Source organism: Acinonyx jubatus, chromosome C1 (assembly GCF_027475565.1).
Source record: "Acinonyx jubatus isolate Ajub_Pintada_27869175 chromosome C1, VMU_Ajub_asm_v1.0, whole genome shotgun sequence".
In the NCBI taxonomy this organism is placed as follows: Eukaryota; Metazoa; Chordata; class Mammalia; order Carnivora; family Felidae; genus Acinonyx; species Acinonyx jubatus.
The window spans coordinates 81,616,503-81,635,166 of NC_069381.1; the positions used below are offsets into that span (position 1 = coordinate 81,616,503).

Genomic DNA, 18,664 nt, shown 5'->3' on the forward strand with positions numbered 1-18,664 from the left:
TTCTCCTCTGAACTGTTGTGAGGCAGGATGATTTCACAAAGCACTCTCCATCCCACAGGACAGAGCAATTAGCTCCATTTCCTTGTGAAGCGGGAGCCAGCCTGGAATGTACCACACAGGATCTGCTTTCCCTTCTTCCTATCTAATTTCCCTTTTGCTCCCACCCTTCCTGCTCTGGGGTTGTATCCTTCATTAAGCATCTTCACATTACCTTTGACCCAGGCTCTGTTTTCTAAGCTAATACGCATTAAGAAAGAAATGGATTCAAGATCTATTAAAATCAGTTCAAGATCTGTTTAAGACCTGATATTGTCAGCGTTCCATACGGTTCAGTTTGGTGTCTTTCTGATCTTTCTGACTGGGGTATCTTTCTAGTATGATGGGTGCTACATCTTATTCACCTCTGTTTTGGCTGGCAAGAGACTTTGCACATAGTAGGTGTTCCATAGATCTTCCTTTGCATGGAATTGGAGTAGGTTATCCATGTCCCAGAAAAGTAGGAAAGCCTGTGATCAGATACAGAAAACTTGAGCAGACCCTAACAATGCTAGTGATTTGACACCAAACTGTGAACACTTTTCTAAAGGCTGCTTCTTTTCTATGGCGTTCACAAAACAACAAATTCAAACCAGGTTGAAGAATGCATAAAAGATGACAATAAAAGCATGTGTATTCTTGGGTTAAACTGAAAAGGGAGGTTTGGTTCAGTATGGTTCTATTTCCGGGAGGAAACAAAGCTTTCTAAAAAAAATATGCACATGATAGGAGCACGTGGGTGGCTTAGTCAGTTAAGTGTCTGACTCTTGACTTTGGCTCAGGCCATGATCTCACAGTTTGTACAATCAAGCTCTGCATAGGGTTCTGTGCTGACAGCACAGAGCCTGCTTGGGATTCTCTCTTTCCCTCTCTCTAACCCTTCCCTACACACACATGCTTGCTTTCTCTCTCTCAAAATAAACAAATGAACTTAAAAGAATATATTTAAAAAATATGTACATGGTAGGGGTGCCTGGGTGGCTCAGTTGGTTAAGAAGTTGACTTCAGCTCAGGTCATGATCTCACAGTTCATGAGTTAGAGCCCCCTGTTGGGCTCTGTGCTGATAGTTCAGAGCCTGGAGACTGCTTCAGATTCTGTGTCTCCCTCTCTCTCTCTGACCCTCCCCCATTCTCTCTCTCTCAAAAATAAATAAACATTAAAAAAATAAAATAAAAAATATGTACATGGTAAAGATGATATACTGGATATATATTAATTTTTAAAAATGTCATTTAGTTGAATTCAGCATATTTTAAGAATGTACTTAGGTTCTATTTTTTTTAACCATCCATATGGTCTTAAATGTTTATTTAGAATAGTAAAATACTGGGGCACCTGGGTGGCTCAGTTGGTTAAGCATCCTACTCTTGATCTCGGCTCAGGTCATGATCTCACAGTTTGTGAGTTCAAGCCCTGCATCAGGCTTTGCCCTGACAGCACACAGCCTGCTTCAGATTCTGTCTCTCCCTCTCTCTGCCCCTCCCCCACTTGCTCTCTCTCTCTGTCTCTCTCTCTCTCACAATAAATAAATAAACTTAAAAAAATAGAATAGGAAAACACAGTGGTAGCCTCTGGTGAAACAAATAATAATGATCCTTCCTCGTGCAAATTTTCATTCTGACACAGTTTCTCACTCTTTGCTTTTTCATGTTCTTGTACAACTTGATCTGTCCTGCTGTTACACATGTGTCATTTCTGTTTTCAGATATAATAGTAAAGAGCTCATAACAGATTTCCTTGGTTCCCTATTGCGTAATTCGAAAATTAATCTACTATAAGGAGAGGAACTTCATGAATTTAAAGTATATTCGTCATCACATTAAGTCATCTGCTGAACTTAAAACTCGTGCTAGAACAGCTGGTGTGATAGTTCTGATTTCTTACCGCCCATTATCAACACCCCCCAAAGAAATGTACACTGTAAGTGGTATAGTAAGTTTGGTTTGAATGGGTTTTGTTTGTTTGTTTGTTTGTTTTTGTTGGTTTGTTTGAATGTGGGATCTTCTATTGTAAAAAAAAGAAAATCTGTTTTAATCTCTTTTGAAGCATGCATTCATAAAAACAAAACTGACTCTACAAAGCGTTATTGGGTACCTATCAATGAGCTATGATGAATCATGCTGCCTAATGCGGCCCTCCAGGGGGATGTCCCCTCCAGGGGATAGCTCCTTCATGCAATATGCCCTGGGATGGTCCATATTTTAAGATTATAGAAAAGATTTTTTTTTTAATTGACAGCATCTATAGATTGACCTTCTTGTTATGTAGATGGCTTTCCTGGGGAGAGATTCTATAGACTGGTTTGACCCAATGGAAAGCATAACTTTTTAAAATTTTTTTCTCTTCTTTTTATCCTCTCTTCCTTCCTATCCTTTGTTTTTGCTGTTCTTTTTTTTTTTTTTTTGCTATGAGTACTTATGATATTAAATAAAACTGCAATTAAATAAATAGATACAGAATGTGAGAAATGTGAAAAATATCTTTAACTTGGTTGGTATGTTACTAATAGGAAGGCTTTGGACTTTTTAAAAGTAAAATTTGTTTATTTAAAAGTTAATGCTCATTACTGAAGAATATATTTATTTTAAAGTATTTTATTCTACAGAAAGGCAGAGAAGCAAGCAGCGTGATAAAGCCATTCATCATAGTCAGCTTAAAATTGGCAAAGCTCATGCCAAGCACAGGTTCTGTGGAAGATTTCATGGTCAATTAGGTAAATACACGTATAAAGTGGACCCAGCACTAAAGATCACGAAACCAATTACTGATCATGTTTAATTTCACCCCTTTAAGTCCCAGAAGTAATTTTTCCCTTGCAGTTTTAAGATATCCAAATAAAATGTACAATTTTCGAACACGATAGAAGGCTTTATAATATTTTATAATGTACAGTCATTAGTATATAAGCGCTGTTAGATTTAGCCTTCTACATTTCTGAGAGGTTTTCAAGAAACCCCAGCTGAAGCTATCTAGATTATTTTTCATGACAGCATGACGGACATAAGTATACAATTTTAAGTATGTATTTTTCTATTTGAAATACAAATTGGAGGCACATGGTTAGTTGTTTGCATTTGTGCAAGATTCAATTTATATTATAGAAAACCTGCTGACTAGTGTTCAATTCAGGAGCATTCTGTCCTACCATTTTATGCATGTCTGTATTCAAACTAGAATAGTATTAAACGAACCTTTTATATTTTAAATATTCAAGAGTTTTATATTCAAAATTTCTTCTCGCTGTCAAACTAGTTTGCCTAAAGGCAAGGTAAGATCCTGTTACACTCTCAAAGGTAGAATTAAATTTTATCATGGCATCCATCATAATATACAGTTTGCTTAATATGCAAATAAAGAGTATATGGATTCAAAGAATAAAGGATTTTTTTGGTACTGTGTGAAATCCAAGGGACCACTTTCATAGAATAGATTCCTTTTAAATTTACATTTCCATCATTTTAATGAAAACACAGGGTAAACAAATTATAATAGAAATGTTTTAAGTTACCATTTTCCATTCAATTTTACTTCTACTGTGTTATTTTTCATGGCAGCTCTTTATTTAAAACTAATAAAAATGGAAGAGGAGAAATAAAATAAATATATACTAAAGAAATCATTACCTCAGCCATTTTGGAGAGTTCCATCCAGTCATTTTTGCTGTAACTGCACATGATGCTAGCAATCACAATCTTTAAAACGAAAAGAGGGAAAGAATGTCAGTTCAAATGGTTATGCTTTTGTACACAAGGGTATATTGATATTTACATATATATGGTTACAATGGTAAACTATAGTCTAAAAATTAGTTTTGATCCACTGAAAGAAAAATTATTAAAAAACAACAGAGTCTTCCAGTGAGGCTAAGAATGAGATTCTGGGCTTCAGACTTATGTTAGAGACTTTCTCATTTACTACCTCTGAATTCTTAATGTAAGTTACTTAACTTTTCTGGTCCTCCACATTCTTATTTTTTAAAATGGAGAGAACAATGTGGACTTTGTCCACCTCAGAAAGTGACAGTGGGACTTACATAAATTTGTGCATGTGAGAGGGTTGTCTATATCACACAATGACATAGAAATGTTTATTAATATAATTTCTGCTGTAGCTAAAAGTTTCAAGATACGGAAAAGAAATAAACTAGTGTTTTCTTCAATCATATCTTATTACAGTATGGATAATAATACCTTACATATTCACAGTGCACTATAAGTTTAAACTTTGTTAAATGCTGATTATCTGACTATTTACAATAACCCTATAATAGAGGGTACATAGAATAATAGCTACTAATATCTGCTCTGAAGCCAGAATATCCACATTAGAACTCTGACTCTACCACTGACTGTGCGGCCCCAGGCAAGTTATTTAGTTTCTTCACTGGTTAAACATGGATAATAGTATGACTTACTTAGGAAAGAAATAATGGAAGTTGCTAAAATTTACATAGCTCTTATGATGTTGTAGGTGCTTTTTAAATGGTTTTGACTTCATTCACTTAATTAATTGTTCCCAATGCTATTTTCCCCATTTTATAGAAGATGCTGAAGTACTGAGATGCACAAGTAGCACAGATAATAGGGAGCAGAGCCAGGACTCAGACCCAGGCAGTTTGACTGGGAATCTGTGCCTTTAACCACTAGATTTTGCTGGCCCAAAGCAAGCATTCAATACATGTCATTAGTTTTTTTGTTTTATTATTAACATTTAAAGACTGAGATTGAACCACAAAGAGTTTGTGCCAAGCCTAAAGTTGCAGAATCTAGAGGAAGAGTCCACTAAAAGTCACTAACTATGCTCTCACTACACTCAGCTTTCTTATATATATGTCTAGAAAACAAAACAAAACAAAACAAATATATGTTGTAAATGCTTTCAACATTGACAGAAACAGAAAATAAGTTGGGATCATACACCATGAAAACCACGGAGACAACAAGCCTGACTGTAACGCTGGGTTAATTTTTTTTCTCTCCTGATAGACTATAATCTCCATGGGAGCTGGGCCTGCTCTGTATCATTCATTGTTCACCTACAATAATCAGCATGGTGCTTGGCACACAATAAGACTGAGTGAATAAATGAATGAGGTCACCAAAAGTTTAGGAGCAGGGAGTTGCTTTATCAGGTCTTACTTTTTTTTATTTGTTTTTTAAAATGTTTGCTTATTTATTTTGAGGGAGAGAACAAGAGCTGCAGTGGAGGAGGGACAGAGAGAAAGACACAGAATCTGAAGCAGGCCCCAGGCTCCGAGCTGTCAGCACGGAGCCCAATGTGGGGCTTGATCCCATGAACCATGAGATCATCACCTGAGCTGAAGTCGGATGCTTAACAGACTGAGCCACCCAGGTGCCGCTATCAGTTTATCCCTTTAAGATTAAGCAGAAATGAGTATCTTGAGTCAGAGAAGGGAAAAAATAAACAACAGATGAAAAGTGTTGGCAAATAATTATCATGAGTCAGAGTGAAGAGTGAGCAAGGCTGATCTGGGTGTTGGTCTTGGTGATAGAAAAAAAGGGTCAGATGTTAAAATACACAGAACCTGTGAACTAGACAGAGCAATTGAGAAACAGGGATCAGAAGATCTGAGAGTTTGAATCAGATACAGGTGGGACAATGATGAGACATAAGATTGATTCCTCTTTAGAGAGAGAACAAAAGGAAGAAAGTAAATGATGAACAGAGAAAAGTTAAGAATGCCTAATTATTTTGGGGTGAGTTCAGGAGTCAACATTTGTGTCCAGTGAGAATGCAGCTTTTAAGAATTTGGAGAAACAAATGTTAAGAATGACACATGGCCTTTTCTCTAGGGCTAAAAGAAAGGGAAAAGTCAAATTCCATGCTTGCCCATTTGCTAGCTAAAAAAGGATCACCAGCATAACTTATGAACCTTCAGTAAGAGACGCTCTTTCTGCCCTTTTCACGTGATCTAAGATCAGGAATATTCTGCCCTCCTATTTTGAAAACTAACCAGTGAGAAATACCACAGTGTACACCTGATCTTCTAGGGCGAGACTAATACCTCCTGGTGAGTATCCCCTGCATGAACAAAAACGGAGCCCATGTAAAAGGAAAATCAAATGGGGGCAGGTCAGACAGATTCCTGTTGTCCTCAGTGGCTTCAAGGTAAAAAAAAACCCCACATTTTAAAAACAAAACAGTTAATAAAAAGAGTTTGGAAATGGGCAGAGCCTCCAGGTTTGTTGCTAAAACTTTAAAGGCAGGGTGAGATCCAAAGTTCAAAATGAAAAACAAATTTTAGCATTAGATACGAGTGCTTCTCTGGTGAAAGTAATAAACAGTATACTAAGGTTTTTAGGTAGTTTTATTATTTAAATCAAGACAAGCAAAAAAAAACCCCAAAAAACAAAAGCCAAATATGCCTCTAATTATGAAAAGTAATCCTCAGGTTCACATTCCTATAGAAATATGAAGCAGTGCTGAATCAGCACAACATCCTCCTCTCCCATGGCCCTCCTAGGCAGCCGTGGAGGACAACAGGGAAGACCCTTATAGTGGGCAGGACTCAGCTAAGCAGATAGCCTGACCAAAGAAATCTGCTGCCAGGAAAATAATGTTTACCAGCACTGACTAGTAAATGACTAGTAAATAACCATGTTTACTAGCATTGACTAGTATATATGATATATGCTCTCAACTAGTGTCTAACCTGGTTCCACTTTACTAAATGGCCATTTTAATTTTGACAAAGCTGTTATTGCTTCAAATATATATTGATTGTGTTGGGGTTGGTTAAAGTCATTTTTGCCCTATAGGTCCTGAGGATCATGAGAAGCCGTGGTTGGGCTTGATGGAGAGAAATAAATATTACCCAGATAATTGTCCTGAACATCAAGAGCCCTGGTGCCACCAAATGCCTGGGGATGCAGTGACTTGGTATGATTTGGCCTGGGCTGTCACTGGGGAAGGGTGACCACAGGTGGGAGAGAAACATTATGTTAAGCAGAGGTAGATTTTTGTGTGTGTGCTCTAAGCAGTCAAGCACTACCTTGTTCTTCTTTCCTCACTTTCTGAAACAGACTCTATGTTCTTGCCCAAAAAACAGAAAGTATCTCTAACAGGGCTGATCATAGCAATCAGCCACTCTATTCCTGTGGAAGTCCTGCACTGGAGCTGGGAAGATAAACAATTCTTTTTCTCATTGGTCCCTAAACTGGAATGAAGTGTGTTCAGAGCTGCTGGTGACCCCCAACTGACTCTTCACTTAACCGATCTTGCCACCTCCACCCAAAGCTAGTTACGCTAGGGAAAAATAAAGCAGAGACAGGGAAGTAGAAAATGTGTAAGGGGAAGAGACCTATGCTAGCCACTTCTAAGCTAGGTGTACCACTAACACATCTGTATGTGTGAACTAACAGCACTTTGTCTTAAGAAAATTCAAGTTGTATCCTGATATCTTTCACTTAGAGTCTTGACAATTATTACATTTAAAACTAAAATTGGCACTTTTGAAATAACTTCCTAAGCAATTTTTTAACAGTTAAGTAAATGTAAGGGAAAAATATATACGTTATTTTTAAAATGCCAAATTGTCTTCTTGGTCTAAATATTTTTAATCTAAAACCAACTGATATTTTGGAAAAATATGTGATGACATTCTACTTCAGGGGAATAAAAATGACCCCAAAATCATTTTATTCTTTATTAAAACATATTAGGATTTTTCAAAGAGTCAGGCTAAAAGATATTAACATTAAAAGGACACTGGGCATAATTTAATCTTTCTTTGATGATTAGAAAGCCTTTCCGTGTTTTACTGTGCTTGGTTTTTAGGCAAGCAAGAAAGGACAGGGTTTTGTTTTCTTCCCATGAAAAAAGAGAATTGATGGATATTTTATATTGTGAAACATCATGCTATATTACTAGAAATAAATATTCAGTGAAACATTTTCTTAAAGCCAGGGTAACTTTTGCCTATATTTCACTTAAATTAGGCCATTTCTAGTGCTCCATTTTTATAACTCATATTTTAAAAATCATCGGATAATTTTATACATAGGCAAATTTATACATGGCCAAGTGCTATGTAGTGCTTGAACTAAATCCTACATTTTATGACACACAGGCTAGTGGGAGAGTCAATGTCAGTTAGTCCATTAATAAGCAAATTGAGCATGTACTGTGTGCTTGCTACCAAATGACATAGAAAGGAGTTTAAGACATTGACTTAGAGTCTTTTCCACTGAACACTCAACTAATATTTATTTTTCTTTAAGTTTATTTATTTATTTTGAGAGAGAGAGAGAGACAGAAAGAGAGAGAGAGAGAGAAAGAGAGAAAGCAAGGGGCAGAGAGAGAGAGGGAGAGAAAGAGAATCCTAAGCAGGCTCCTCACTGTTACTGCAAAGCCTGATGCAGGGCTCAAACCTACAAACCATGAGATCATGACCTGAGGCAAAGTCAGATGCCTAAATGACAGAGCCACCTAGGTACCCCAACTGATATTTCTTGAGCACATACTATGTACCAGTAACTGTTCTAACTCAGAAGTGATTTAAAAAATGAAAGAAGTCCTTGCCTTCCTGTAGCTTACATTTTAGGAAGAGAAAATCATAACAAGTTAAAAAATTATTAGGACTATTTACACACCAAGATTATTGTTAGAAAGGCATAATAGAGGACAGTAATGGAGAATCAGAGGGGTGCACAGTGCCTCCATCAGATGATGGTCAGTAAAAGGCTGTGTGAGTTGAGACATGATAGATAAGAAGGCCCCTTACACTGAAGAATGGGATGGGGAAGTGGAAGACAACTGGCATTCTAAGTAGAAGAAAATACATGTGCAAAGACACTGAGGTGGGAATGAGCATGACATATTTAAGAAAAAGAGAAGGCCATGTGGATGGAGTTTCATGATAGGGCAAGACGAATTTAAGAGAAAATGAGACAAACTGTCGGTGGCCATATCTCTATGAGCTGATCCCTGTGGGAATTGGGTTTTATTATAGATGCAATGGAGACTAGTGAAAGGTTTAAAGGAGGGTGATAAAAGAATCTGATCTGCATTTTAAAAAGATGTGTTTCACTAATTTATAGGGAAGGGAATGAAGGTGTTTCAGGATGAAAGCAGAGTCCAGTTAGATTGAAATAATGTGGCTTGCATATTACCCATGGGGATGCAGTGAAGTGGACAGTTCTGAGCTAGAACCAACAAGACTGGTCAGTGGTTAGATTCAGGAGATGAGAGAAAAGGAGAGATTGAGGCTGATCCCTAGATTATTGGCTTGAGCTACTAAGTGGAATGTAGACAGTTTACTGAGATGCAACAAGGCCTAGTCAAATAACTAGTGTGGGGTGGGGGGAGGTACTAAGAGGTTCCGTTTTCATATCTTACACATAAAATGTCTATTAAGCCTCTCTCATTAATGAGAACATAAACCATGTCACTGTATACATGAGTCTAGAACTCACTAAAGAGGTTAGAGATGAAGGCGTACATATTAGAAACTTCGAAATATAACAGTATTTAAAGCCACCTGGATAGGTGACTTCAAAGGGAAAAGAATAAAATACAGAAAAAGGAAGGGCCTGGGATGCCATCTGAGAATGTGAGGTCACAAATGCTAAGAGAGGAAAGTGTTCCAGAAAGTAAAGACCAATCCACTCTGGTGAATACAACTAAGGGTTTGTGTAAGAGAATACAGAATTGTCCATGAGGTTTGGCAATACAGCAACCATTGGTAACCTTTACAAAAAATGGTTTCAGTAAAGCAGCAAGGACAGTAGTCAGACTGGAATAGTCTGAGTGAATAGAATATACAGAAGTGGAGAGAAGTGACACACAAATCTCTCCCAAGGTTTTGGTGAGCTAGCTAAAAGATAAATGGGGCAGCACATAAATGATTATGGGAGGTCTAGGGAGAGATGTTTTTTCTTAATGGGCCATATTTGAGTATGTTTTTATGCTGGTGGAAATAATCTGGAAAGGAGGAAAAAGCTATTGAGAAGGCAAGAGGTGATGATGAATCTTTCGCATAAGTAGAAGTAATCTTTGATAGGAGCAGAGGCACTGTTTCCAGTTTAATGGGGTGGAAGAGAAGAGTAGAGAGAGAAAAAATAGGTATGGATGCAATTGCGTTTATAGACTTGGTGTGGAAAAGGTAAAATTATCCTTTCTGGTATGCACATTTTTCTTAAGTAGTAGATGAGATCTTCCGACATGAAAGAATGGGGGACAGAGGCTTAGAAATAATGAGGGAGAGGTGCACCTGGGCGGCTCAGTTGTTAAGTGTCCAACTTTGGCTCAGGTCATAATCTCACAGTTCATGAGTTCAAGCCCTGGGTTAGCCTTTGTGCTGATAGAACTTATTCCAAACAACAAAACAAAACAAAACAAAACAAAACAAAACAAAAACAAAACAAAACAAAAAAAACATGTTAAATGGCTTCTATTGTCATCCTCCCTAAATGGAGGAATCACAATTCATGATTAAATTATTTTTTAAAATTACATTTCCTTTATGGAAAAAACAAAAATGATTTTATTTAGCATTTTTTTTCAAACTGATTTACCATAAAGTTTGTACATTAGAAATTAAGGTGAAGAACAATTTAAAACATCTAATTGGTTACAAGTTGGCTATATTCCCAAATTCCCTTTAACTTAAAGTGTATGCTTAAAACACATGTCAGCAACACTGTTTTGGTATTCTGTAACTATATTATGAACTACATTGGAAATTCAGTCAACAATTCAGCTGCAAGACAACTTAAATTTTTTAGCAGGGGAAAACTTAAAAGTGACAAAGGTGAACAACTGTAAATTACAAGTAGCTGAGTTAGGTTTTGTCAAACAATTTAACAAAATTATCCCTAACACTACTGGGATTATATCAAGGAGGAAAAATAGCATGGGACATGTGATTTTCAAAGACATTTAAACCAAGAAAATATGTTTATTAAATATTAACTAACTGTACAACATTCAAATTTTAAATGCTCTTTGTACTGTAGTAGAAATAAAGTGGAAGTGAGATTGGTACAATTTTCCTTAAATGTACACATTGAGAATAGCACATTAACAGTGAAACTTTCCTCATATTTTATATGGTTATTGCTTATTTGATGTTTGCAGATGAGAATAATATTCTTAAAGTTGTCTTTTTATATTGTTTAAAAATTCATCATTTTCTTTGTTTATTTTGGGACTAACAAATGTGCTGTTTACACAACTATTCCTAACATAGAAAAGTCATATTGCAAGTTAAACAATATGCACATAGTTTCCATAGAAAATCAGACATTTTCCACTAAAACAGGAAAAAATAAAACACTGCATACTATTCAGAAACTGTAGTAATGGCTGCTTTTTCCTCTCTTTTTGATCACTTCTTTAAATATTTTATCTAGTTTCTGTCCCTATTCTGTCTAGGAAGTCATCTCCCCAAGGTCATCAGTGACCTTGGCAAATAGATACTTTTCAGCCTGAATCTGTACTGGAACTCTCTTCAGCACTTAGACAGTGAGCTATCTCCAGCTTACTGAAACCCTCTTCCATATGAGCTTTGGAGGTACCTCTTTTTGTTACTTTCATTTTCATTGTTCCTTCTCAGGCTCTTCTACCTCTGACCACCTTTTACATGTTGATGTCCCCAGGGTCTACTTATGGTCCTCTTGGTATCACTTCATACACATTTCCTTGGATATCACATTCACAACAATTTCAGATCATATCCGTATGTAGAAAAGTTATAAAGTGTATACCTCCAACCTATATCTTTCTCCTAAGTTCAAGAACAACATGTCCAACTGCCTTCTACCCCCTAGATTCAATTTGCTCAAGATCAAACTCTGCCCTGAATTCGTTCATTTCATGTTAATTATACTCCACCCTTTCATCCCAAGTTAGGAAACTAGATTTCCTTTCTTCCTTTCTCTCTCATCACCTACACCCAGTTATTCACCAAGTACTCTCTAGTCCACTGGTTCTTTGACTTGGCTAAGCATTGAAATACCCTGAAGAGTAAGGAAAAAAAAATAACCCTAAGGATTTTAGGATAATTTGTACGTAGTTAGGCCCAGGCATCAGGGTTTTTCAAAGATCTCCAGGTAATTCTAATGCACAGGAAAATTTGAAAAGCACTGCTCTAGTTTACTTCCTAATGATCCCTTCTAAGTATTCCTGATTCTTCATCATGACTGTCTTAGTTAAGATCCTCACCACTGTTACCCTGGATTGCTGGAATAGCTTTCTTATTAGTCTCCCTCTCTCTCTTTGCAGCCTATGCCATCTGGCAGATCCTTCTAAAGAAACAAACCTGATCATACCACACTTCTTTTTCAAATCCAACTTCAGGATAAAATCTAATTCTGTAATAAGCTGTACAAGATCACAATGCTACTTTTGCTCCAACCACATTGAATTACTTTGCATCCTGAATGTAACATGTATTCTGCATTCTCCTGGCCATATGTCTATTCCTTTTGTCTGAATGAATAAGGAATGGTCCCTGTGCTCTAGGAGCATATGGTATAATAAAGCAGACATATGTAAATTGATAGAAAAATAATTATAGTGTATGAACCAGGATATAATGACAGAAGAAAGGGAAGGGTGATTATTTGTACCTGTGTGAATCAGGGAAGATATCCTAGAAAAGCAACTCCTACTAGACTCTGAAGTCATGCTTGGGTGTTTATTAGACACTGATTAGAAATAAAAGAGGCAAGAGCACTCCAGGTGGAGTGAGCAGCAGAAGCAAAGGCACAGGATGCTGTGTTTAAGAAATATGCTCTGTTTAAGAAATCTCAAGTAGTTCAGTTTAGTGTTGGGGAGAAATGAATGGATACATATCATGGGCAATGGAACTGGGTGCATTGGTAGAAATCAGGTTCATCCAGGCAGGGTCTGAAACTATGGTCCCTAACCAGTTGGGCAGTTGGATTAGAATTTTGGATTACTCTGTCCAGTAAATTCCTGCTCCTCATTTGGGCATTACCTTCACTAGGAACCCCTTCCTGTGTACTCTTCTCCCCTTGACTGAGTCAGGCACCCCTCTTCGGAGATCCTATGGCATCCTTTGCATTTCTCTGTTATAACATTATATGGTATTAAGCTGTTGTTTGTGTGTTTTTCAAAAGATGACTGAAGTTTGGGGGACAGGGTTTTTTTTCATAGGTATATCTCTAGTACCTAATATTATACCTTATACATAATTGGGATTCAATAATATTTGCTTCAAAGGAATGCTGGGACAGGTAGCTGAGGAAAGAAATTCCCAGTAACGTACATTTTTATTACCAATCCCAGTATTTAAATGTAAGCAAATTTCTACATTCTAGAGAGAGAATTAGAAGGACAGATAGGTGGTATAAAGTAAGAGGTTCGAAAACCTCTCAGAATTTATTAAGTATACTTTATATCAAAGAACAGTAATCCATTAAATTTATGTATATATTTAAACTTACTGCACATTTTCACATACACTATCTCATTTATTCCCTGTAATAATTATGAATTTGGAAAACTTTATACTGAGAATAATGAGCGTAGATCATTTATTTTACCAGGGTCAAGCTAATCAATAGCAGAAGCAAGGATTAAGTTCAGGTCTTTTGCCTCCAAGTTCCTCTCTACTACATTAAGATTTACCATATTGATTTCCTATCCTTTCAATTTACATTAGAGATTCCAACCGATTTTGCATCCTCAATCTTCTTGTGGTAGAGTGTTCGGGGAGTGGGGTGGGGGAAGTGTTCTTCTCCCTGTATTCATGCCCCTTTGCAATGTAAATGTGCAGCTATTCCCATCACATGGGGGATTTATTTACCCGCTACTGGAATGTGGACTGACTTTGTGACTTGTTTTCATCAACAGAACATGGCAAAAGTGATATTGTGCCAGTGTCCAACCAAGGCTTGAAGAAGTCTTGTCCTTTTTTGCCCACTCTGTTGAAATCCTGCCTGGCCATGTGATCAAGTTGGCATAGTCTGCTGTAGGATCAGAGCACATGGGATAAGGATGAGGCATCTAGGTGAAGCTACCTGAGACTAGCCAGCCCCAGCCCACCTGGAAATTGACTACAGAAAAAGTGGGATGAGCTGAGACAAGAAGAACCACCCAGCTTATCCCAGCCCCAATTGCTAACATGCAGAATTCTGAAATAAATTAATAGTTGTTCAAATCCACTAAATTTGGGGTGAAGCACATGCTGTGTACTTACGTGTGCCAAGCATTGTGTTAAGTATCTCACGTGTATATCTCTAATCTTTAGGACAACATAACAAAACAGAAATTACCAGCCCCATTCACAGATAGGGGAAAACTTATTTTAAGAGGTTAAATAACTATTCATGGTTTTTCAGCTAATAAGAGTAAATACAAATCTTGAATTGTCTGGTTATAATATTTTTTTTCTCTGAATCATTTTTCTGTGTTCCTTAATCATACATTTATAGGAGACCTTGTGGGTTTATTCCTATACATGGTAGATTTTATTCAATCCATGACAATTTTTATTACTTTCCTTCTCAGAGGTTAATGTCATTTTTATGTTCTTGGCCAATGGGTTATTTCACTGCAACTCCAAAACTACCATCTAAGCTAGAAAGGAAGATGGAAGTGCCTAGGAAATCAAAAAGTGAGGGAAGACCAAGTGAGCAAGACCTAATGAGTGTTCCACTCTTTTCTAACCACTTAAACATGTTAAGAAATAAAGATAGGGTAGTACAGGCTCTTTATAACCTGGCCCCAAATCCATTGCTTTCCTGTATCTTGACACACCATAATGAACACCCTATCTATACTGCCCACCAGATATCCTTTTAGATTTCCATTCTTTTTCCCATGCTGGTCTCTCTTCTTAAGAGTACCACCCTATTCCTCTGACAGTATATCTCTTATTCACGCTTCAAGGTCTAACTCAGAGCTCATTCCTATCATACCACCCTCAATAAACTCAGAGATAGGATCACTGTTTTTATTGGGTATTAGGGTGTAGTTTACCTACTTCTATTTCAGTTCCTGTCACAGTGCATCACAGATGTGTATTTATTGATAATTACCACTGACTTCTCTTACTCCATTCCATGGGAAAATATAATTTTGATTCACTTTTGTTTTCTTTTTTTTTAGGTTTATTTATTTATTTTGAGGCAGGGGAGGGGCAGAGAGAGAGGGAGTGAGAGGATCCCAAGCAGGCTCCATGCTGTCAGCACAGAGCCTGACACAGGGCTCGAACCCACGAACCACAAAATCATGACCTGAGCCAAAATCAAGAGTAGGATGCGTAACCAACTGAGCCACCCAGGCACCCTTCACCTTTGTTTTCTTATCATTTGGTTCAGCATTGCATAGCACCTAATACACTTTAAAGTATCTATAGAAGGCAGTATGGTCTCATTATTTGATTATTAATTTTTAAAAACTTTCTGGTTCAGGGGCACCTGGGTGGTTCAGTCGGTTAAGCATCTGACTTTGGCTCGGGTCATGATCTCCCAGTTCATGGGTTCAAGCTCTGCATCAGGCTCTGTGATGAGAGCTTAGAGCCTGGAGACTGCTTTAGATTCTCTATCTCCCTATCTCTCTCTCTCTCTACCCCTCCCCTGCTCATGCTCTGTCTCTCTCTGTCTCTCAAAAATAAATAAATGTTAAATTTTTAAAAAATTTCTGGTGCATCCCTATAAAGATTATTGTACTTGCTGTAATCATGGAGAAAAAGCACATATATGAAATTACCATGTCTACCATGTAATTTTATAACTATAAGCCATTTACTGTCTTGATAGCATGACTTTGGCACTGACTTTAATCTAGGATGATTAGCTGGATTTAAGTTGTTCTATCACTGTTTACCCTTCACTGAGGTTGCAGTAAGTCAACTGAAACCATGAGATTTGAATTCATTGTACACAAAAAAAGGCGTGTTTCTTACACAAAACCTGTGTATGAGATTTGATTTTGCTTTTACTTAAAGATCATGATACGTTGCCTATTTTAATGTGGTTCATTCAGGAATACTGCCTTTCAAACGCACATAACAGGGTTGATTTGAAAAATGTTATGAAGCATCTATATTCCAATTTTAAACTTTTTCTATTTAGAGGCTATAACAAACATGCATTTAATGAACTGCTTTTATAAATTAATAAGACTAATAATTAATACAGTGCTAATATGTGATACAGGAATGAAAAAACAGGAGGTTAAAAAGAAAGTAATGAAAACTCTCATTATAATCACATGGAATGATGCACTGCATTAAATAGTCTGGGCACTCCTTCCAGTACCATACATATAGCACATGGGTGTTGTAAAGATTATTGAAACATTTTCTGTAAAGACTAAATTCCCAAATGAAAATTTTATGTAAATACTAAGTGTTATTGTAATTATTTTATGAGATGTAGCTCTTCTGCTCTCATTAACTATGATTGCATGTTTAATGCACATTCAATTAGATAATTCTGTTGTGTGAGTTAGTGGTATTGTGTCTTAAGTACTGGATGGTAAGCTTCTGGAGGACACAGGCTGTGTCTTCTGTCTCAGCATATATCCCTGTGGGGTGGGACTGCCTGTTGTGTTTACCAAAGTACTTGACACATGTCAGGGACTCACAAAATATTTGTTGAATAAGAAATACATAAGTGTTGATGTGCAATATACGTTAGATGCAATGCTTTTAAGAAGTCAAGGACTTCTAAAAACACACAACTTAGTCTTTTCCAAATACATGTTATTACTTCACAGAAATTGTATAGGATGGCTTAAATTCAATTCACCATGGGATATGCCACACAGTGCTGGAAGACTGTGCCCTGGCTGCTTCCTCAACATTACACATTCTTTCCCAGACATCACCAGGCACTTTCCCACACTTCCTTCCAGTCTTTGCTCAAATGTTGTTGCCTCAGTGACACTCTATTGAAGATTGCAAACCATCCCCTCCCAGTCCTACTATCTTTTCCATAGAATATTCTATTATATCATTTTTTTATTTACTATATTTGATGTCTTTCCCCCCATCAGCTGGAATGTAAACTCCACCAGAGTAAGAATTGCTGTTTTGGACACAAAACAGTGCTGGCATGTAGGAGATGCCCCATACTTGTTAAAAGAATGATCAAATACTAACATATTATTTAATTGTCTTTCTGCATGAACTACCTATCTATAAAATGGGAATGATTTGGTTTGCCACACTTATTTCATAGTGATTATTCTGAGAATTACATGGTATTATGTATCTGACATTAAATACTTTTCAATGAAATTCAATGAAAATTTTTATTACTAAGAGAATAATGTCATATTCAGATTTGCCATTTTCTACAATTTAGAGTGCAAACAATGACATTTTGAAATGGTGCAATACTTGGGTTTTAAACATCCACAGATAAGACTTTAAAAAATATGTCATTGGAAAGGGTAGAAAGCGTTATCTTTATATGCTTCTGTGATCTTTCTATAGTGTCACATTGTGGGCATTTTATATTTGTAAATTAATACATTTTTTTAAATGAGTGGATCCACAGAATAATATTTTGTGTATAGATTCACATTTTAGAGATATTTAAGAAATTTTTTTAGATTTCACTAAAATGGCAGGACATTCACTAATATCTATGATACCTTTCATTAAATTATGTTTCTTGGCTCACACTGCTTTATCAGAATTGAGATTAAAATTTTTTTCCTGTTTACCCAGAAAAAATTCTAAGAACTGTGAGCCCAAACATGTGTATTTCCCTGATTTGACGACCCAAAGAGGGCCACTATTCTAAACAGATGCCATGTGAAGGACAGAGCAGCATACTGGGACCAGCTACAATGTTGTGTGAGGAAGGGTTGGGGAATGGGGTGGGAGTCAGGAATCATACCCTTTACCTAAGAGGTCTAAAGGCATACACTCTCAAAGCTCTAAAGCTTTAAGCTTTCCTTATGACCAATGTTCTGCATTGGAAATACCTAAGTATTTCCATTGCACCTGTCTTTCTCTCATGCAATTCTATAAATACTCATCACCTTTCTCCCCCTGAGCCCACCTCCTTCAACAGAGAAGGAGCTGAGGGAAAACTGGCTGAATGTATAAACTAACAATCCTGTGTCCTCTTCTTACACAAATGATCCCATTTTCCCTTTTTTTCCAGTCTCCTTCTTTCTCTTCAACATGTCCCATCCCCACCAATTTCTTCATCTCAATCTGACCTTTCTGTACAGGGAGCAAAGTATGGACTCAGGTGCTTCCACCTCTATTTCAAGCTGCCACATCTGCCAACAATGGGCACCTTGGTAAACAGCAATAGAAACAAAACCTCTAATGTGTTTTGCTTTTCAGGATAAAGATTAATGATACTCAATTAATAAAACATTCATTGTATCACTGAATATTGATAAACGATTCCCTTGCCTAATATGCTGTTGACACTTAAGAATCAACCAAATATGTTTCACACACTTTGTAAACATCTTAAGATTTCATCTATATTCCATATTTCAGTTCAAAATGTTCCTTCTCAGAAGCTTGGCATACTGATTTACAATAGAAATAATGACAGGACCTTTTTCAAAGTGATTGGAACCTTTCTGGTATAAACTTTATACAGCATAATGAATGGGTTGGCATTTGGTCCTTATTTGCATACTATAAAAATAAAACAGAGTGTA

The 18,664-nt window shown here is 36.8% G+C and overlaps 1 protein-coding gene across 2 annotated transcripts in view; it reads right to left on the bottom strand.

Moving 5' to 3' along the window:
• The window catches only part of DPYD (dihydropyrimidine dehydrogenase), an 854,343-nt gene that overhangs the window by 277,551 nt on the left and 558,128 nt on the right, over positions 1–18,664 (bottom strand). For both annotated transcript variants that reach the window (XM_027058524.2, XM_027058523.2), the window contains one exon: positions 3,661–3,729. In XM_027058524.2, the coding sequence (XP_026914325.2) occupies positions 3,661–3,729 (69 nt within the window). The remainder of the gene's footprint in view (positions 1–3,660; positions 3,730–18,664) is intronic.